The 21,344-nt window shown below is 54.9% G+C and overlaps 1 protein-coding gene across 1 annotated transcript in view; it reads left to right on the plus strand.

Annotated features, from left to right (window-relative positions):
- LOC149875512 (uncharacterized) overlaps positions 1 to 21,344 on the plus strand; it is a 125,442-nt gene that overhangs the window by 20,172 nt on the left and 83,926 nt on the right. The window contains 3 exon segments of the mRNA XM_090030914.1: positions 268 to 440; positions 1,497 to 1,623; positions 2,220 to 2,339. Coding sequence (XP_089887040.1) covers positions 268 to 440; positions 1,497 to 1,623; positions 2,220 to 2,339 — 420 coding nt within the window.

Here is a 21,344-nt window from a genome sequence, read left to right on the forward strand (position 1 = left end):
GCAACAAAACGGAAAATCAAGTTGCAGGTGTTTCTTTGGTACATTCTTGTGAAAGCAGTTCTAGCCCCAGCTGGTCCCACACTGGGGCAGTTCTAGAGGCTCATCTCCAGCCTCTTGCCGGTGGGACAATGAGTCTCCCGTCTCCCCGCTCTTCCACACACTGCAGCCTCCAGCTCCCTTCATCCCAGGCCAGGCCAGGAGACGAGCAGGGCTTTCCCCGTGCCACCACCCCAGGGCTAACCTGTGCACTCTCTTACCCACCCACAGGTGCCGGGACCTTGAGCCGAGCAGATCAGCAGGCTCCCGAGGCAGGAGCAGTCAACCTGGAGCTGCAGAGACCCTCCGCAGGGAGACGGGGACGGAGCGGCTCCCTGACACCTGGGCCGGGCCAGCTGCAGGAGGGGCAGGGCAGGCCGGGGAAGCAGGGGGAGAGCATGGAGGTGAGCAGGGCACCGGCTCGAGGTGGGGGTGGGAGTGCAGCTGGGGCAGAGCCCAGGAGGAGCCAGGGGTGCTGTCAAGAGTTTGGGGAGCAGAGACCTGAAGAGTGACCGGGGGTGCTGGCACGGGAAGGCCTGGTCAGAGTCCAGCAGCCCGCACCAGGCAGCCCGGGGCAGTGGTCTCTACAGCCGAGCCCAGCAAGTCCTCTCCCCCTGGCTAGGCTGGGGAGCACAGAGGGGCTCTGCAGCCGATGCCAGCAGGGTCCCCCCAGCACATCAGTTTGGCAGGAGTGCGCAGCACACCTGGCTGCTGATTCTCTGTGTTGGGGTGAGGCGAGGCAGAAGCCGGGGTGATTTGCAGCTTACAGACTAACTGAATCAGAGGCACAGCACAGGTTTTTTTGATTCCACACTCATTTGATGAGTTCGAATTGAAGGCTGCGCACAGGCCAGACTGTTAGATAGAGAGAGTCTTTTGAATACCAAGTGCAGGGGACAGCACGGTGGGAAGGGGGACAGTGCTGGGGGAGGGGATGCAAGTAAAGACCCCCCACACAGGGGACACAACAGCTAATCTCGTTCATTCGACAAGACTCCACAGTCCTTGTGTGGACCGCACTTAGCACAGCACAGTCTGCAGATGATTTCTGGCTGCACAGCTCCGTGTTCAGGTTCGTTTTGAAGTGTCTGGTGTAAGGACAGCTGCTCTGAGGTCGGCACTGGGCAGTGCAGGGAGGTGAAAGTGTCCTGGCACAAGCCTTTGTCTCTTCCTGGACCAGATGTCACCAGCAGTGTGGGGCCAGGGAGCTGTGGTGGGGAGTGTGGGACACCAGCGGGGTTGCGGGGTCTATGGGTTGGGAGCAGTTTTTTCTGTTATGAGAGAATTTGCAGTTTTTAAACGGAGAAAACCAGGGTCCCTGCATATCATGTGCCAGCTGAGTAGCGTACCCCTGCCTGTCCTGGCTAAGCGTGCACAGCGCTGTAGTGCAGAGCGAGTGCAGACAGGGCGGGGGGCAGCTGGGGCAGGAGACACTGATGGTGTAACGCTTGTGCCTGCAGCTCCGGGAGGTGTTTGAGGACGTGGCAGTGTATTTCACACGGGAGCAGTGGGAGCTGCTGGAAGAGGAAGACAAGGGGCTTTACCGGGACCAGATGCTGAGGAACTACCGAGCCCTCGTTTCCCTGGGTAAAGCTCTGGTTCTTGCTTTGCCCTGGAGCCATGTGAGCTCGGAAGCGGTGTTGTCTTCTCCCTGGTTTTAACGGTCTCGTCCTCATGAATGTTTGGCCGGTGGCTGAAATCCCTTTGCTCCCCACTGCTCTGTCCATGATCAGCCCTCTCACATTTCATACTTGTGCACGTGCCTCCTTCATTTGATGCAGCCGCCTTCCTTGGAGTCTTCCCCCTTGATAACATGATTTCCCTTTGCCTTCTCACCGTGATCAAATTGTGTGCCATTCGTTGTGCCTCAAAATGCACTAACAGCTGTTCCTTGGGCAGTTATCCCGAGCTCCTCCCTCTCTTGCCTAGCGTGTCCTGTCCAAACTCATTTCCACTCATTTGCACTGGTGTTTGCCTTCCTGTGACCATCTGTCCACTGCCTGGATGAAAAGGGCCATCCTCTTCTCCCTGCTATGCCTTCCCTTTCCGCCTAAATGTCCATCCTCCCTTGTACATCAAGTCCTTAGTATAATCCCTGGGTTCATTGGCTCCTTTCCCCAAATTTCAGTTGCTTATTCTGCGTCCAGTACCAGTGGATAAACTCTGCTTAACCACTGCCCAAGCAGGATATCGAGGCCCCGCGCCTGACTTAATCTGCCGCATCCAGCGAGGAGAGGTGGAGCTCTGGGACGGTGATGATGAGGACCGTGGGGAAATCTGGAGGTCGGAGGACCTGCGGCCAGGTGAGTTGTGGCTGTCTCCTCCACCCAGATCCCCTCTCCCAAATGCTCCGTGCCCAGGGTGAAAGGGAGCCTGGAAACTGCAGACCTGCCTGTGCTGCCATCCCCGGTGCTGACCTCAAAGAGCTTATGCTGTCGTGTGTGCAGACAGGTGTTGTTCCACGCCCTGAAATTCAAACTGTGGAAACGGTTACCAAGAGGATTGTTTTTGCCAAAGACCCCCAGTGTTTGACGTGGCCCCTTGCTGATTTCATATCCAGTGAACTCTAAGAGTAATTATTCCAAGTTTTGTCCCTGTAATACGACTCGAGAAGCGGCTCCATTAGACATTACAGCAGAGACCTTTGGTGGTGCCGGCCTCGTGTCCTGCGCTGGGGGTGGGAGATGTTTGTTTCTGGCTTTCCCGCTGTTCACGTAGAAATTGCACGACCGTCCCCCCAACTCCCCAGAGTGAGAGCATGCACACAACCCCCTCTTCCTTTGTTTGTCCACTGCTTCAATAACTTTCTCATGACAAATTGCCTAATCCTCAAGTTCCTTACCAGCTGAACAGCTTTTCACCAGTGAAATAATCTTTTAATCTCTTCCATTACTCACCCTTCTCAAACTTTGGCATGACTGATATTTTTGAGGCCCAGGAGACCATACTCCAGGGATGTACCATTTTCTGTAGCCACTTTGCAGATATTCCAGAACCGATGCAGAAGTAGAGCTCACATTTCATTGTCTATCATACCTCCCAGCACAGCCCCATACAGCAATAACGGTGCACAAACACAGCCGAGCAAGCGAGACAATTACTGTGTGAAGCTCAAAACTTCTGTGTACCAAGTGAATTTCTTGATGATTCACTGCTGGTCCACATCCTGGAAAACACAAAGACAAAAACGGGAAGGGCTTAACCCCTTTAAGTTAGTTCATGTCATGGGATCACTTTTCACACTGTGGCTGGCTTGGCCCTGGCCCTGGCCCTGCTGCAGCTCCTTCACCGATTCCCCTCTTTGCAGCTTCAGAGGCTGCTTTTTAGCAGTCTTTTCTGCTTCAAGTGACAGCTGCTGCAAGGTGTACCCTGGCACACACCTTTCCTCCTTGGCTTGCACCAGGGGCTTTCTGTTGGGGATGGCTCCCCCTATCCTTTTCCCAGCAAAGAGGAACCCCCAGGGTAGTGGAAGCCAAGGTGTGCAGGTGCTCTGCACTCACCTTTCTCGGGGTGGCAACAAGTGGCGTTTTGTAGAGTCTGCCGTGCCACAAGTAGTTCCACCTCACGAACCAGTCCCAGGAAGGTGTAGTTTTCAGGCCCTACACAGGAGTAATTTTTAGGCTCTTCTGCCCTGGTTATCTTCACCCCCTCATAGGCACAGTCTCTCATTTCTGGGATTTTTGCCTCCCCCAGCCCTTCTGGTTAGACAAGAGAGAGGCTGGGGCTGTCCCTGGTGTCGCCTGGTCCGGTTGACCTGGAGCACCGGACGTGTGTAATCGTGGGCTCGAGCTGCATGAAGTGGGTCGGTGGAGTGGGTGGGATTCAGAAGGTTTCATGTTGTGGGGGGAAGTGAATCCCTCACTGTTTGCCCCAGAATCTGTCCTGTGTGGTTTCCTCTCTGGGGCCCCGAGTGCCACAAAGCCTGAGGCTCAGCCCAGCGTCCGTGTGCGGGTTCATGCCGAGCTTTGAGAGCCTCATTTTTCCTTTTAGCAGATCATTCTGGTCTCAGCTTCAGACTCTTACAAGATGAAGCCATTCAGATACTGTCCAAGTGTACATGTCCCACATACTTCTCCCAGCGGAGCGTTAGGTGATGGGGCGGAGAGGTGGGCCAGAAACCTTGAGAGTCTGGCTCAGAACCGCACCGAGTAGGGAAGATGAGACTGGCACAGGGACCTGGCACTCCCTTACCCCTGGCACTTGGGGTTTTGGCCGGAAAACCTTGTTCCGCTGAGGAAATGCAAGCGCCGAGGTTTAGTCCTGCTAGGAGGCCCATCCACGCAGAAGGAATAGCAGTGTTTGTCCTTTGGCAGCAGGGTGGGGACTAATCTGGATTTTCTCTTCCCCGTGTAGGAAGTGCCTGGTTGCTGAGCAGGGCTGAGGAGCTGACCCCTGGGGAAGAGCCTGCAAATCTGGAGCCACCGTGGGCTTCCCAAAGGAGTGTGGGTGAGAGAGGCTCCCTGAGCCCTGTGAAGCACCAGTGGCACAAGGTTCGGGAGAGGCCCCAAAAGAAGAAAGAGACCGCAGTAGTGAACCAGGTCCCATCGCCAGTTGCTTGTGAGAATGAAGAAGGGAAAGAAGCCAGAAAAACCTCAGGGTTTAGGGAAGAACTTGTGGTGCTGAGAGACCTGAAGAGGCACAAGCGAAAAGTCCACAGAGGAGAGACACTGCATGCAAAGCAAGGCAGTGTGGGGGGCCTCAGAAGGAAGCATAAGCTCATCACCGACCCCAGGGGGAGAGCCCACCCCTGCCCTCAGTGCAGGAAAAACTTTAGCTGCCCTTCGCTCCTGGCTCTGCACAAAGTAAGGCAGACTGAGGAGAAGCCCCACATATGCACCACGTGTGGGAAGAGCTTCACCTACCTCTCAACCCTGGCTGCTCACCACCAGATCCACTCTGGACAGCTCCCCCACTGCTTCACCAAAAGGGGGAAGAGCTTTGTGCGCAGCTTGGAGCTAGCGAAGAACCAACATGTGCCCAGGGAGAAGAGTCGGTTCCGCTGTGTCGCATGTGGTAAGACCTTCACCCATGTCTTCTCCCTGGTTCAGCACCGGCGCATGCACTCGGGGAGGAAGGTGCACCACTGCAACAAGTGCAGGAAGAACTACATCAGCTGGCAAGGCCTGTCCCAGCACCGGTGTGTGCGGAGGAGGCAGCAGCTACACTGCTGCACAAAGTGTGGGAAAAGCTTCAGGCAGCCCTCCAGCCTGGCCAGGCACTGGTGCATGCACACAACGGAGAAGCCCAATCAGTGTTCTGACTTTGGCAAGAATTTCACCCGCTCTTCCACCATGGCCGAAGGTCAGCTCACCAACGCAGGGGAGAAGCCAAATGAGTGCTTGGAGAGTGGTAAGAGCTTCAGCCAATCCACCAGCCTGACCAATCACCAGCGTATCCACAGAGGGGAGAAGCTACATCAGTGCTCTGTGTGTGGGAAGAGTTTCTCTCGCTCTTCCAGCCTGGCCGAGCACCAGCACCTCCACACAGGGAAGAAGCCACATCAGTGCTATGTATGTGGAAAGAGCTTCACCTACCCCTCCCGCCTGGCCCGTCACCAGTGCATCCACACAGGGGAGAAGCCACACAAGTGTTCTTCGTGTGGCAAGAGTTTCAGCAAGTCCTATGGCTTGGCCCAGCACCAGCGCATCCACTATGCAGTAGAGAAGCCACATCACTGCTCTGTGTGTGGGAAGAGCTTCACCCAATCCTCCAGGCTGGCCCAGCACCAGCGCATCCACACAGGGGAGAAGCCACATCAGTGCTCAGTGTGTGGGAAAAGCTTTAGCTATGCCTCCAGCCTGACCCAGCACCAACACATCCATCACAGAGGGGAGAAGCCCCATCGCTGCATTGAGTGTGGGAGGAGCTTCAGCTACTTTTCCCATCTGGCCCGGCACTGGCTTACCCACACAGGAGAGAAACCACACCAGTGCTCTGAGTGCGGGAAGAGCTTCACCTGCTCGTCTCACCTGGCCCGGCACCAGCTTATCCACACAGGAGAGAAGCCACATCAGTGCTCTGTGTGTGGGAAGGGCTTCACCTATTCCTACAGCCTGGCCCAGCACCAGCGCATCCACAAAGGAGACAAGCCATATAATTGCTCTGAGTGTGGGAAGAGCTTCACCTACTCCTCCAACCTAGCCCGGCATCAGCTTATCCACACAGGGGAGAAGCCGTATCAGTGCTCTGAGTGTGGGAAGAGCTTCACCGCTCCTCCCACCTGGCCAAGCACCAGTGTATCCATGAGGGAGAGAAGCCACATCGTTGCTCTGAGTGTGGGAAGAGCTTTCACCTCCTCCTCCAGCCTGACCCGGCACCAGCTTATCCACACAGGGGAGAAACCACATCAGTGCTCTGAGTGTGGGAAGAGCTTCACCTCCTCCAACCTGGCCAGCACCTGTGCATCCACACAAGGGAGAAACCCCATCAGTGCTCAGTAAGAGATCCGCTCCTCCACCCTGGCTGAGCACCAGTGGAGCCAATCAGTGCTCTGAATGCGGGAAGAGCTTACATCCAGCCTGTGCTCTGAGTACATCGGTGGAGTGTGGGAAGAGCTTCACCCGTTCCTCCCACCTATCCAGGCATCAGCACATCCACACCCGGAAGCATCCATAATTTTGCCCACAATGCAAGAAGGGCTTGGGGATATCTACCTGCTCAGCATGCACCAGCAGCTGCATTTAGGCAAGCGCTCTCATGCTGGTGGACTGCAGAAAGAGTTCCCCCAGGCTTCGTCCCTTGTAGGGGTCCACAGAAGCCCAGGGCCAGAGGCTGGCCCCCCAAGGTTTGATTGCGGGGAGGGCCTTAGAGGAAATGCCTCAGGCAGGTCAGTCCATATGTTGGGGGAGGAGAGAAGATGACCTTTGCAGCAGCCGGGACTTTGTGCAATCCCCATTGTTCTCTAAAAGCTGTCAGTACTCCCAGGGAAAGCAATGCCTTTGCCATAGGGTGCTCTCCTCAAGACACCTGGTTGCAAATGACACCCAGGGACTGTCCTTGTCCACCTTCCAGTTTTGTCCTCCCTCCTGGTCCTAGGATTCTGGTATTTGATGCTCTTGAGTAGCAGGAAGGGGGACATTTATGGCTGTGGAGGCATTTCCTTCCCTTTCACCATCACATCACACCTCTCCCAGAGCTGCCCATGCCCAGTGGGGTCTGCAGGGAACTGCTGCTGCCACCCCCTGAGCCTTTTTGGCCTGTTTTGCTTGTCAGCCTCTCTAGAGCTGTGCACCACGGGGTGCCTGCTGCACCTTTCCCCTCCCTGCCCTCATTGCATTCTCTCTCAGGCATTGCCTGCTACTGAAGCCCCAGAACTGGACATGCCACCTGTGGCTTATAGAGTTGGAGAATTCTTTTGAAACAGGCAAGGGGGTGACCCCCCTTGCTGTAGGGGATTCTCCCTGTGATCACGGTGTAGCCCTAAATAACGAAAGGCTGGTTCTGTCAGTTCTGATTCAACCACAATGCAAAGTTTGATTTCTTCCACACACCCCTGTGGTTGATCTCTGTGTCCTCTCCCGAGGTGTGCAATGGGAACAGACCCAGGCCCACAACCCCTTCCAGGGCAGATCTCCCTGTGCCTTCCCAGCCCCTTCCCTTTCTAAGTGATTCACCACAATCCAGAGGTTATTGTTTGCCCTTGTCATGCATCCACAGATGCATCTCGAGCAGGTCCAAGGAGGTGATCCTCCCCCTCTATGCGGCACTGGTCAGGCCGCAGCTGGAGTACTGCATCCAGTTCTGGGCGCCGCACTTCAGGAGGGATGTGGACAACATGGAGAGGGTCCAGAGGAGGCCACCCACATGGTCAGAGGACAGCAGGGCAGGCCCTATGAGGAGAGGCGACGGGACCTGAACCTGTTCAGCCTCCACAAGAGAAGGCTGAGGGGGATCTAGTGGTCGTCTACAAACTAGTCAGGGGGGACCAGCAGGCATTGGGGGAGTCACTGTTCCCCCTGGCATGACCAGGAGTGACCAGGAATAATGGTTACAAGCTGGCAGAGGGGAGATCCAGACTAGATGTCAAGAGGCGCGACTTCACGGTCAGGGCAGCTAGGGTCTGGACCCAACTTCCAAGAGAAGTGGTGCTGGCTCCTACCCTGGGGGTCTTTAAGACAAGGCTAGACAAACATCTTGGTGGGGTCGTTTGACCCCAATACTCTTTCCTGCTATGGCAGGGCTTGGACTCTATGATCTGCTCAGGTCCCTTCCGACCCGACCAAATATGAAACTATGAAACATATTCCTGTTAATGGAAGAAACTCCAGCCATGTCTGTCTCCTTTCACTGTTGCCAAGTCCCACCAGAAATGTGGCACTGCTCGAAAAACAACCAAAACAAGCCCAGCCGTTTTCAGAGAGAGGGCACGGGGGGGCGTGCTTAGACAAATACCATGGTTTTTTAGTTGTTCTCGTTTTGCTGCATATAATATCAAATTACACATTCAAAATATTCAAATAAATTTGTGTGTACTGACAGGTGGGCTGAGCCAGGAGGTCCTGCATTTCCCTCTGCCCCTCAGCCGCATCCAGCACCCGCCGCCCCCATTCCCGTCTCTGTCCCCTGCGTTGCAGGGCCGGGGTGTGGAGCGGTTACTCTCCCCTTCAGCCTTGAAAGCAGCAACTGGCTGTGCATCAGCCCTCCTGCCCGTGCCCAGCGGTAGCTCCCATGGACCCGCAGGGACAATCTCCAGCACAGGCTGTGATGGGGGCACAGGCGGGTGAGCCCTGGCCCTGGAGGGGCTGTGACAGGGGCTCTGCCCGGGGGGATTTGCCAGAGGGAGGAGAGGAGTCTCCCTCCAGGCTGGTGCTTTCCTCGAAGGAGGTGCCCAGGGTGTGGGCTCAGGTTGTCAGCTCAGTCCTGTACCTGGGGGCCGACATGGCCAAGTGTCCAGACCTGCCCAAGGCCCAGTGGGCACCGAGTGTGCTGGGAAAAGGGGTGGTGAGGGCAGAAGCCAGCAGAGATGCGGTGACTCTGTCTCATCACAGGCTCAAAGCCCATGTGCGGGGCACCGCGGTGGTGGGAGAAGTGGCTGCAGGGAGCACAGCTCTCCCAGGAAGGGGCCTGGGGTCACCGGTACAGGGTCAGGGTCACTCACCTGTGCGTCCTCAGACTCTTCCAATCCTGCAATCAAGAGCAGAGAGGTGAGGATTCACACCGCAGAGACACCGCAGCAGGACCCAGCGCAGACACGGGCCAGCCCTGCGGTCCCCAATGGCCGAACCCCTGGGGCTGCCTGGAGCTGGGGCAAGGGGGAGTCCGGGCAGCAGTGTCTGCACTCAGGTCCCTGCAGCAGCCGGGGAGAATTGAAACCCCCACGACTCAGGGAGCCCCAGAGGGAAGGTCCCCCAGCAGCACCAATCCTGCCCCATTGGCCTGGCCCAGAGGAGCGGGCCGTGGTCCTTTCTGGGTGAGATGTGGGCATCACATTGCAGCCGACTGGGGGAGTCGGTGACACCGTAGAGCCGTCACTGCTCCGTGCCCTGGCGTCTGGGGCCTCAGTTCTCAGCCCTCCCTTCCCGGCAGCCCAGACTTGCCCCTCTGCGTGTCTGGGTGCTTGTGTCCCACCGTCGTTATCTCACAACTGCACACACATGCCTGGGGCAGCTCCAGCCAGGCCCGCCCATGGGCCTCATCCCCATAGCACCCAGCTCGGCACGGTCTCACCGCAGATTAGGGCTGACGAAGCACGAGCTCCCCCTTGGCTTTTTTTGACCTGCGCCCCTGACACTCATCCCCTGCTCAGATTCACCGCTGGGTCCAAGGACTGGCATTCAGGCCTCGGACAGAAGTAAATGGTACCACTGTCACTCCACCGATGTAGCAGACCTGTGCATGGTCTCTGTGGACTGAGATATGGGGCCACGGGTCCTCCTGGCCATGTGGAGGGTACTGCCTGGAAATCTGGAGTATTGCTATGGAAAACAAAAGAACGAGAGGAGTCTCAGCTGTGAGTTAATGAGGTAGGAGCTGTGGGGCAACAGGGCCCTCAGGAGTCCAGGACTTAATGGATATTATCTGGTCTCCCAGTGGGGTGGGGCAGGCGCCTGCCCTGGAGAGCTTCAGCAGGAGACTGGACGCACACCTCGCTGGGTGACTTGATCCCCATGGTCTTTCCTGCCCTGAGCAGGGGCCTGGACCCGATGAACTCATGAGGTCCCTTCTAGGCCTAAACGGCTGTGAGTTTGTGGACTTACTGCTGGAGACAGCAGTGCATTTCTCCAGTGCTGCCCACAGCCTGCTTCAAACCCACTGTCCATAACGGGTTTGGGAACAGGTGCCGTATTGTGCTGCACAAATCACTCAGATATTGTCTTTCATTTTACAGTGCGGAGGAGGATACAATACTGTACATCTCCAGCACACAAGGATGGACATTGACTCTGACTACTGCTAATATTCCCCGTATAAAAGGATCCATTTTTTGCCAGTCCTTGTTTCCACAGCAAATGTCCTTTTGTTTTCTAGCCTTTCACATACTTTTTCATGCCATACTTATCATTTTCTCCTCCAAAACCAAGTCACTCCTCACTGGGGAGGTAATTCAGGACATTCCCTGTTTGATGCGACAGTAATTCAGAGTTCGGGGGCCCTGAATTATTGAAAAAGGCCCCACCTCTATGAAAATACTCACCCTGTTCTCTCTGAATTTTTCCCACAGGCAGTTCATTTCCTGCCTCCTTCCTCTAAAAGTCTGGGTTTTAGGTACGCTGGTAGTGCCCAACCTTGCGGTATTGGGTCCATCTTCCAGCTTACCGAGTCTATCTCTAGGAAGGCAGAAGGAAGACTTGAAACACACGTAATCAAACTGGTGGTAACTGGGTGCATTTTTCCCTCTCTGCTTCCCTTCCCTACTTGCTCTCCGGCAGTGCTTCTTTTACCCAAGCCAAAGATCCCTGTGAAGCCCAGAAATACTGTGGGGTCTGCTTGTCAAGAGGTGACCACTATTAGGACACTTAGGGCTAAAGATTGGGACATGCTGAGTTTGAGACACATCAGGGGATCAGCTTGTACAAGCTGATTGACCCAGTTTGGCTCAGACGTGCCCTAATGAACTGAACGCTGGCCCATGAGGGTGTCATCTGGACACCCACCCGGATTCAGAGGTCTTCTGTTCGCCCGTGTGCTTGTGTCTGACTGAATTCCTGGCACACGAGAGTGTCAGCCTGTTCATGCTGATCAACCTGGCCAGGTCAGGCGTGTTATGTTAATCTGTGTGTGTGTGTGTATTTGACTGATGTGGTGGCTGGAGGAACCCAGACCCATTGAAACCGAGTCCTGCAAGATAGCTGCACTGGGGGCGGGGGCTTGCAGAAGGGAGGGATACAGCTCCATTCAGAAACACAGGTAACACAAGCAGCACATTGCTGGAATTACAAAGACCCTAGAAATGTATCCCTAATAAACGAGCACTGTGGCAGGAAGCCACCTTTGTTTCTCTCCAAAATCTCTGTGCTGTGACAATGTGATTAGGATGGGCCCAGCAGAGGAGACACACCCTTTAACCTATCTCTTTAGGTAACCTGAGCTGGCTGCAGTCCTGAGGGAGGGGGAACCTGCTCCCTCTGCCTACGGGACTGGTATCGGCTACCTGGGTGAAGGACATCTACCTGGTGGGCTGGAGTCTGCCCGGCAACTAGTGATGTATTTCAAATTGGTTGGCTGACAGCCAACCGGACCTGGCATCCACTGGACCAGGTGAATGAGGTCCCAGGGGCTATATAAGTTAAGACTGCCCAGGACAAGGGGCAGCAGCCATGCGGGGGACTCAGACTTAGAGAGGAGCTTTACCATCTGAAACTGGCTCTCTCCCCCCAAAACTCACGAGCTAGGAACGGCCTGCCTCCAGAGGGGATCTCCACCGGCCTCTGGAAGATGCTTGTGAGTAAGCTACTCAAGATCTGATTAGATATCTAGCTGGCAGAAACTCAGATGCAGGATCAAAAGGCTACCTCAGCCAGACTGTTTTGCTCTATGGGATTTCTAGGATATTGCTCAATCCTGTACCCTACTTTCACCCTACCCCTGTAATCAATAAAGTTCTCCTTTGTGACTGGTGTGGGAGACTTACTGAGGGGTGGGTCTAAATTATGCCTAAGAGGCCCCTTAAGTCTGCGGACTAAGGGAGACTTTCCTTTTTTGCCCCCGGCCTGTAGAAGTGCCCCAAGTGCCTATACTGGGTTGAGTACTCATTGGACTATTAGGCCTGTGTTTCCCCGAGGATACAGGGCCGAGACAGTCCCTTCTCGGGGTGGTGACAGCTTATGTTACCCCCAGGCTAGCAAGTGTGCTCCAGGAAGGGGGTCAGCCAGACGCGAGGCGTCCCCAGGGAGGCACTCAGAGCCTGGCAGGTGGTCAGGTGCAGGGAGGTGGCTGGCTCAACGCAGGAGCGTCCCCTACTGGCCCGCCACAAGCATACCCCAAAGAGACGGGTAAATCTGGTAACAGGGGTTTCATAGATTTCATAGACATTAGGGCTGGAAGGGACCTCGGGAGATCATCGAGTCCAGCCCCCTGCCCAAAGGGTAGGAAGTCAGCTGGGGTCATAGGATCCCAGCAAGATAAGCATCCAATTTACTCTTGAAGGTGTTCAATGTAGGTGCTTGAACCACCTCCGCTGGCAGACTGTTCCAGACCTTGGGGGCTCGGACAGGAAAGAAATTCTTCCTTATGTCCAGCCTGAAACGGTCTTGCAGGAGTTTGTGACCGTTCGACCTCGTCATCCCTTGGGGTGCTCTGGTGAACAGACGTTCCCCCAGATCCTGGTGGTCACCCCTGATAAACTTACAGGTGGCCATCAGATCACCCCTGAGCCTGCGCTTTTCCAGGCTAAAGAGTCCCATGGCTCTCAGCCTGTCATCGTAAGATCTGTTTTCCTGACCTCTGATCATGCGCGTGGCTCTCCTCTGCACTCTCTCAAGCTTCTCCACATCCTTTTTGAATTGTGGAGCCCAAAACTGGACGCAGTACTCCAGCTGCGGCCTCACCAAGGCCGAGTACAAGGGGAGAATGACGTCCCGGGATTTGCTCGAGAAGCATCTATGGATGCACGCCAGCATTTTGGTCGCTTTACTAGCCGCAGCATCGCATTGCAGGCTCATGTTCATCTTGTGGTCAATGATGACCCCCAAGTCTCTTTCTTCTGTAGTGCTATCCAACGTAGCGCTGCCGAGCCTATAAGGGTGCTGCAGGTTTTTCCTCCCAAGGTGGAGAACCTTGCATTTATCGGTGTTAAACACCATGAGGTTCTCGTCTGCCCATTTGCTGAGCTTGTCCAGGTCAGCCTGGATCACCCGCCTGTCTTCTGGCGTGGATGCTTTGCCCCAAAGTTTGGTGTCATCGGCGAACTTGGCCAGTCCACTCCTGACTCCAATGTCCACATCGTTAATGAAGATGTTGAACAGGATGGGTCCCAGGACAGAGCCTTGAGGGACCCCACTGGTCACAGGGCACCACGATGAGTGACTGCCATCAATCACAACCCTCTGGGTCCGACCACGGAGCCAATTTCCCAGCCAGCGGATCGTGGTGGAGCCAAGGCCACAACTGGGCAGTTTGGCCAAGAGGTGATCATGGGATACCAGATCAAAAGCTTTTTTGAGGTCAAGATATATGACATCAATCTCTTCTCCCTTGTCCAGGTGATAGGTCACCTGGTCATAGAAGGAAATGAGATTGGTCAAACAAGACCTACCCGCAACAAACCCGTGCTGGCTATCCCTTAGGATGTTAGCCTGGGCCAGTCCCTCAAGGATGGCCTCCTTAATAAACTTTTCTAAGATCTTCCCCAGGATAGAAGTCAGGCTAATGGGCCTGTAGTTAGCCGGATCCACTCTCCTCCCTTTCTTGAAGATCGGCACCACATTGGCCTTCTTCCAGTCTTCGGGCACTACACCAGAGCGCCAGGAGTTTTCAAAGATCCGTGCCAGGGGCTGGGCTATGACGCTCGCCAGCTCCTTGAGTACCCTGGGGTGCAGGTTGTCAGGGCCGGCTGACTTGAAGGTATCCAGCTTCTCAAGGTGTTCCTTCACGAGATCAGCATTGATGGAGGGTAGGGGATCCCCCTCACCCGGATTTCCCTGTCCCATAGCAGGCATGGGCATCCTGTGTGACTGATGAAAGACTGACGCAAAGTACCTATTTAATAGGTTGGCTTTTTCCTGGGCGTCAGTTGTCAGTTGCCCCATCTGGTTTAGCAGGGGTCCAATGTTGCCCTTGCTTTTCCTCCGGCTCCCCACATATCTGAATAAGGACTTTTTGTTGTCCTTGATGCCTGAAGCTAGTTGGAGTTCAGTTGCAGCCTTGGCTTTCCTGGTTTGCTCCCTGCAGGACCGGACCAGCGCGGAGTAATCCTCCTTGGAGGTGAATCCCATCCTCCATCCTTTGTAGGCTTTCCTTTTTAGCCACAGTAGGTCGCTAGGTCTCTGGAGAGCCAGGGGGGCTGCTGTGCCTTCTTGCTGCCTTTCCTCCGTGTTGGAATAGATTTAGCTTGTGCACTGAGGATCGCTTCCTTGAGAAGCAACCACTCTTCTTGAACTCCCATCTCCCTGGGGTCATGGTCCCTGAGGGCCTGACCGACTAGCCTCTGACCATGGAGCTGGTCAGCAGAAAGACGTGGGTGAGGACAGTCCCTTACAGCTCCTCCCAGAACCCCCCCCCCAGCAGCGAGGCCCAGTGCTCAAGACTGACCTAGCATGGGCTGGAAAGCGGAGCATTCCCCGTGTGTGCGACGGACTCTGGTGCCGTGTTTGTGACACGAATGTGCCCCCAACACTGCCACGAGTCATGTCCCGGTGCTGTCCTGTGCACAGCAGGGTGGGCTGTGCCTGCCATGCCCCTGATGAGGAAAAGTACTGGGACAAGTGAAAATAAAGTTAAGTCATAATAAGGAGAATAAGTAAAGGCTGAAAAACAAAGGGCCTTGAGATAAAACTTATCGGGAGGCAGCTGGAGAACACACGTTTAGTCTAGCAGGACTCCAGGGTGATTTATTGTCAGACTGCCAATAATGTATTCAGGGGGAGACTTCTGTGTGTCTTTTTCTCACAAGTATATAACAGAGTCTGGACTCTGCAGCTGCAGAGAATTAGCTGCCCTTGCTGCTTCTCCTGTGGCCATGTAAAATAAAGTGCTCTGTTAGCCAAGCAGTGATCCTGTTGTGTTTTCCACATCATCTTGGGGGCTCAGTCCCGGATGTGTCCTCACACAGACCGCCCTGGGTAGGACCCTCATCTCGACTCTTTGACTCCATCGCTCCAAGAAGGCTCTCCTTGATCTGGTTCTTCGGCCCTGCAGCTTCGACACTCTGGACCTGACCTGTCATCTGCCTGCTTGGCTTTGCAGGAAAAGTCCCTGACCAGGGGGAGTACCTGTCTGTTTTGGTGTCTGTAAGTCCTAGGCATGACAATGGGTACTGGGACCTCTAAGGTCCCGCAGTGGGATCCCACCTGGTTTATGCATCTAAAATATGGGCCCCGGTCAACTCAATACTTAGCAAAATGGAACCAGTATACCAATGATGACCCTAAATTACACTGGCCCGTAGATGGGTCCTGGGATCACCAAATGCTCAACTACCTCCGGGGAAATTTGGAAAGCAAGCACCCCGTTCAAATGGAAGCCTGGTACCTATGGGAAGACGAGTCCGAAAAGTGCAATAAGCGCTCCCTTATGGCTTCCTACAAGGAAAACTTTAAGAAACAGAGTGATCTCCTTCAGAACCAAGTTACGGATTTCCAACGCTAGGGGCTGGCCCCACCTGTCCCTTGTTCACTGCATCTGGCCAGGCCGTTTCTGGTCATGCCTCCACAGCCGGACGATCCACCTCGAGATGACCTGTTGGATCACTGGTTTCCATCCCCACCGCCGCCTTTGGCCCCTGTCCCACCACAACTTGCTCCAGCTTTCGTTCTGCTGCCGGTTGCTGGTCCTGCGGCCTCAGGCGCTGCTGCGTCCGCACCAATTTCTCTGATAACTCCACCGACACTTGTCTTTGGTTCATTGCCTCCTGTTACTACTTTCACCTTTAATTCTCCCAAGGGGGACCAATTTGAGGTTACTGTTCCCCCGGACCCAGTAGATGGGTGGACCATAGATTTGGCTGCCCTAGACCAACATGACTCCCCGATCAGATTGACTCTGTGGAATTGCCACAATGCTACCACCGACATGGACACAAAGGGAGCCACTGTAAGAAAGATTACTACTCGTCAGGGCGGAAACCTTGCTGCGGCACAGTATCCTCTCCAAGAGTACCCTGTGCTGGGGGGGGGCGGGGCAATCCGTGGTAGTCCACGTCCCCTTTTCATAGTTGGTCAGGTCGGAAGGGACCTGAGTAGATCATCTAGTCCGACCCCCTGCCATGGCAGGAAAAAGTACTGGGGTCAAATGACCCCAGCAAGGTGTACATCTAGCCCCCTCTTAAAGACCCCCAGCGTAGGAGCCGGCACCACTTCTCTTGGAAGTTGGGTCCAGACCCGAGCCACCCTGACCATGAAGTCGCGCCTCCTGATATCTAACCTAAACCTACCCTCTGCCAGCTTGTGACCGTTATTCCTGGTCACTTCTGGCTGTGCTCGGGGGAACAGGGACTCCCCCAATGCCTGCTGGTCCCCTCTGACTAGTTTGTAACAGGCCACTAGATCCCCCCTCAGCCTCCTTTTGTGGAGGCTGAACAGGTTCAGGTCCCGTCGCCTCTCCTCATAGGACCTGCCCTGCTGCCCTCTGACCATGCGAGTGGCCTCCTCTGGACCCTCTCCATGCTGTCCACATCCCTCCTGAAGTGCGGCGCCCAGAACTGGATGCAGTACTCCAGCTGCGGCCTGACCAGTGCCGCACAGAGGGGGAGGATCACCTCCCTGGACCTGCTCGAGATGCAGCTGTGGATGCAGGACAAGGTGCGGTTGGCCTTCCTGACCGTGTCCCCACACTGCCGGCCCATGTTCATCTTGGAGTCAATGATGACCCCCAGATCCCTTTCTGCCTCTGCACTGATGAGATGGGAGTTCCCAGCCTGTAGGTATGGTGCCGGTTGTTCCTCCCCAGGTGCAGCCCCTTGCACTTGTCAGTGTTGAATCCCATCCTGTTCTCGTCCACCCACCCCTGTAACCTGTCTAGGTCTGATTGTAGCCTGTTGCATCCTTCCAATGTTCCCACATCCCCCCACATCTTAGTGTCATCAGCAAATTTGAACAGGTGCTTTTTACCACCTTGTCCAAGTCACTGAAGATGTTGAACAGTGCGGGCCCGAGGACCAAGCCCCGGGGGACCCCCTGCCCACCTCCCTCCAGGTCGAACGTGACCCATCCACCACCGCTCTCTGGGTGCGGCCCTCCAGCCAGTTGGCGACACATCTGACTGTGGGGGGGTTGACACCACAGCCCCCAGTTTCTTAATGAGAATGGGGTGAAAGACAGCATCGAAGGCCTTCCAAAAGTCCAGGAAGATGATGTCCACTGCTCCCCCTGCATCTAAGGATTTGGTGACCTGGTCGTAGAAGGCCGCCGGGTTGGTTTGACAGGACCTGCCGCTAATGAATCTGTGTTGGTTGCCCCTGAGCATAATCTCCCCTGCTGACCCCTCATGGTGTCAGCCAGCAGGAGGGTAAGTTCCTCCTGCTTGTTTCCCATACTACGAGCATTTGTGTAGCGGCATTTGAGGCCTCCTGTGGATGTGTGCACTGGCCCCCTAATCACAGCATTGCCCTGGCCCCTGTCGCTTACCTGCGTATATGTGCCGCTCATCGGTCTAGGCTGGGCTGTACTTGTGGGGGTGGCTTGGTCTGGCAGTCCGATGTTTCCTCCACCCTCGTCTTCCCCTTCTCACCTGCAGAAATCATTTCCGGTCAATTACTTCCCTAAGCTCCGTGAAGACCCTACCGGGTTTGCTCACAAGCTTAAAACCCTTTTTGAGGTCTATAAGCCAGCTTACAGTGACGTTCAGATGCTCCTCAGTGGTCTCTCTGGAGAACAAAGGGACACCCTCCTCAAAGAGGTCCATTGGCCTGCTCAGGACCCCGGCAATGCCGGTCTGCAGGACCTCTATAAACAGGTCCTAGACACTGTCCCTAAGGTTCCCCCGCAAAAGACTGGTCCAAAATTTCTATGTGTAAACATAAGCTAGAAGAACACCCCGCTGATTATTACTCTCGCCTGATCGAAGCCTTTAAGGCACATTCCGGCAATAAGGACCTAGAAGCTAACCTTTCTGCCGTGATCATCCAGACCTTTGTTTTGGGGCTGTTACCAAAGATTTCTGAGCCCTTGCAGACCGCTGTAATCAGATGGGGAGCTAAACCCACCACTGAAATTCTGGCTGCTGCCACTCATTTCTATACCAAAGCTCAGCAGCAAAAATCAAAGGTTCAGGAAAAATTGATGGCTCTGAAAATCAGAGACCTTCAAGGTGACACCGGACCCCGGCGCTCTACCGGAGCATTTTGCTCGACCCAGCCACTCGGTTCCTTTGACATTCCCAATGATGTCTGTCGCTACTGCAAACAGAAAGGCCACTGGAAGAATGAGTGCCCAAATAGACCCTGGGCACCCCCGCTCTCAGCTAGTGCCCCTCCGTTCCAGCCAGGTGCCCGCCGAGCTCCACCGCCCGGACCAGCTCCTCTCCAGTCCTTCGAAGGTGAAGATCAGTGTTAGGACAGCCGAGAAAACCCAGAGACTCTACCCCTTTGCTTTCTACCTTCTCCGGTGCTACAATACCTGTTCCTTTTCTTGTCAACACCGGTGCTTCTTTGTCTATGCTCAGCTCTGATTTTGTTTCTAAGGTTCTGGTTTCTGATAGAGTAATCACCGCTGTAGGTATTGGGGATCAATCTATTGACCACCGTTTTGCGGCCACACTCGTTTACCTTACTGAGCAACATGCCTTTTTGTTGAGTCCTTGTGCTTCTGTAAACCTGCTGGGGCGAGACCTCCTGTGCAAGTTACGGGCCACTGTTCACTGTTCTCCGGATGGGGTTTTCCTCTCGTGACCCCAGACCCAGATTCCTGCCTTGATGCTGACACTAATGGAGCAGGAACCCGAGCCCAATTCTTCCTCACTGCAACAGGAACTATTGGCGCACCTTCCTGAGTCCTTTTGGTCCCGCTCCACAACTGATGTGGGTCTTCTTAAGAGTGCCATCCCAGTTTCTATCAAGGTTAAACCAGGAGTGTCTCCCTCATTGGTCCCGCAATACCCGCTATCGGCTGCTGCCTCTCGAGGCATTGCACCTGTCACACAAGGGCTCCTAGAGCAAGGAGTTCTTGTACCTACTCACTCCAGTTGTAATACCCCAATCCTGCCGGTCCACAAACCAGGGAAATTCACCCCTGAAAGATTGCCAGTTTATCGGTTTGTTCAAGATTTGCGTGTTATTAACAGTTTTGTGGTTCCCTTGCCAGTTGTGGTGCCCAATCCTGCCACTGTCCTCTCAGATACCTGCTTCTGCCTCTTGGTTTTCTCTAGCGGATCTCTGTAATGCTTTTTTTTCTATGCCAGTTCACCCCGATTCTCAGTATCTTTTTGCCTTTACTTATCAGGGCCGGCAGTATACCTTCACCCATCTGCCTCGAGGTTTCTGTGACCCCCCACCATATACAGCCAACTTCTCAAGTCTGACCTTGATACAGTCCAGCTGCCTCATGATCCTGAGCTTGTTCAGTATGTGGATGATTTGCTCCTCTGCTCCGACACGCTCCCTCATTGCCAAGCTGACCCTGGTGCCCTCTTAGAACAACTTGCAGCGCGGGGCCGCAAAGCCTCCCGCTCCAGTTCTGCCGGGCCTCCGTTACCTACCTGGGCTACACGACTGCTCACGGTACCCCGCACCTGTCTCCTGATCACCTTTCTGCCGGCCTTTCTCTGCCTCGCCCCCAGACTAAACGCCAGCTCCGTGGTTTCCTAGGCGCTGCAAACTACTGCCGACAGTGGATTCCCAATTACTCTGGACTCTCCAAACCGCTCACCCTTCTCACCCCGACTCACTACCCGGGGATGAAAGCCATGAAACTGCCTTCTGCCAGCTCAAGCAAGCCCTTTCCTCTTCTGCTCTCGGTTTGCCTGACTACTCTAAGCTGTTTACTCTTTTCTGCCATGAACACCGAGGCACTGCTTCTGGTGTCTTAACCCAGCCTTTGGGGCCTTCCCCGCACCATCCCATTGCCTCCCTCCACCCAGTTGCTTCTGGGCTTCCCCCTTGCCTCCACGCTGTTGCTGCTGCTGCCCTCCTGGCTCCTAAAACTGATAACCTTGTTCTTGGACACCCCTTGCTGTTGCTGTCCCTCACGCTGTCCTCGCCCTTCTTCAGCGCGGCAGGACTCAGCACCTGTCCCCCGGCCGCTTAACCCGCTAAGAGGTGGTCCCCCTGGCAGCCGACCACGTGGCCCTTGGCCTCTGTGACCCCTCAATCCTGCCTCTCTTTTACCTTCACCTCTGATGGTCAACCCCATACTGCACCCAGCTTGTGGGTTTTGTTTCTCTTCCCTGTCCTGATCTTTCTGATACTCCTCTGGCTAACCCCGACCTCGTTCTTTACGTGGACGGCTCCCGTTTTCGAGAGTCATGGTGTTCTCCGAGCTGGTTACGCTGTCTGTTCTGACCACGCTGTCACTGAATCTCCTCTTTCTGCTCAGGCTGCTGAACTCATTGCTCTGATTCATGCCTGCCACCTTGCCGCTGAACAATGTACTAATATCTATACCGACTCTCACCATGCTTTTAGCGTCTGCCACTCCTTTGGGCAGATCTGGAAGCAGTGAGGTTTCCTTACATCTGCTCGGACTCCCATTTCTCCCCATTGCCTTATTACTGCTCTCCTGGACGCTATTCTTCTTCCCTCCGCCCTTGCTGTCCCATGGTGTGAAGTGCACGCTGTTGCTGATGACCCTGTGTCTCTGGGAAATAACAGGGCGGATGCCACAGCCAAGACCGCCGCCTTGCCGAAACTCTCGGCTCCGGTCCTTCAGGCTGCTCTCTACCTCTCTTCCCCTGACCTCCCCTCCCTCCAGGATGTCGTCCCAGATGCTGGAAAGGATGCTGAAAAGGACACCTGGATTTCTGCAGGCTGCTCCCTCCACTCTGATTCCTTGTGGTGACACCCGTCTGGTCGCCTTGTAGCCCCCCGGGCTCTGTTGTCCCTCTTAGACCAAATGGCCCGCCCAAAGGGCGGATGATGGCCGAGGTGGACCGTCATTGGTATGCCCTGGGTTTTTCTGCAGTGGCAGCACATTTTTGTCATTAGTGCCCACAGTGTCAACGACACAACCCTGGGTGACCACCCCGCCAGCCACATACAGTCCACAGGCCTTTGGGGCATT

Source organism: Crocodylus siamensis, chromosome 1 (assembly GCF_052110815.1).
Source record: "Crocodylus siamensis isolate JL-2025a chromosome 1, ASM5211081v1, whole genome shotgun sequence".
Lineage (NCBI taxonomy): Eukaryota > Metazoa > Chordata > Crocodylia > Crocodylidae > Crocodylus > Crocodylus siamensis.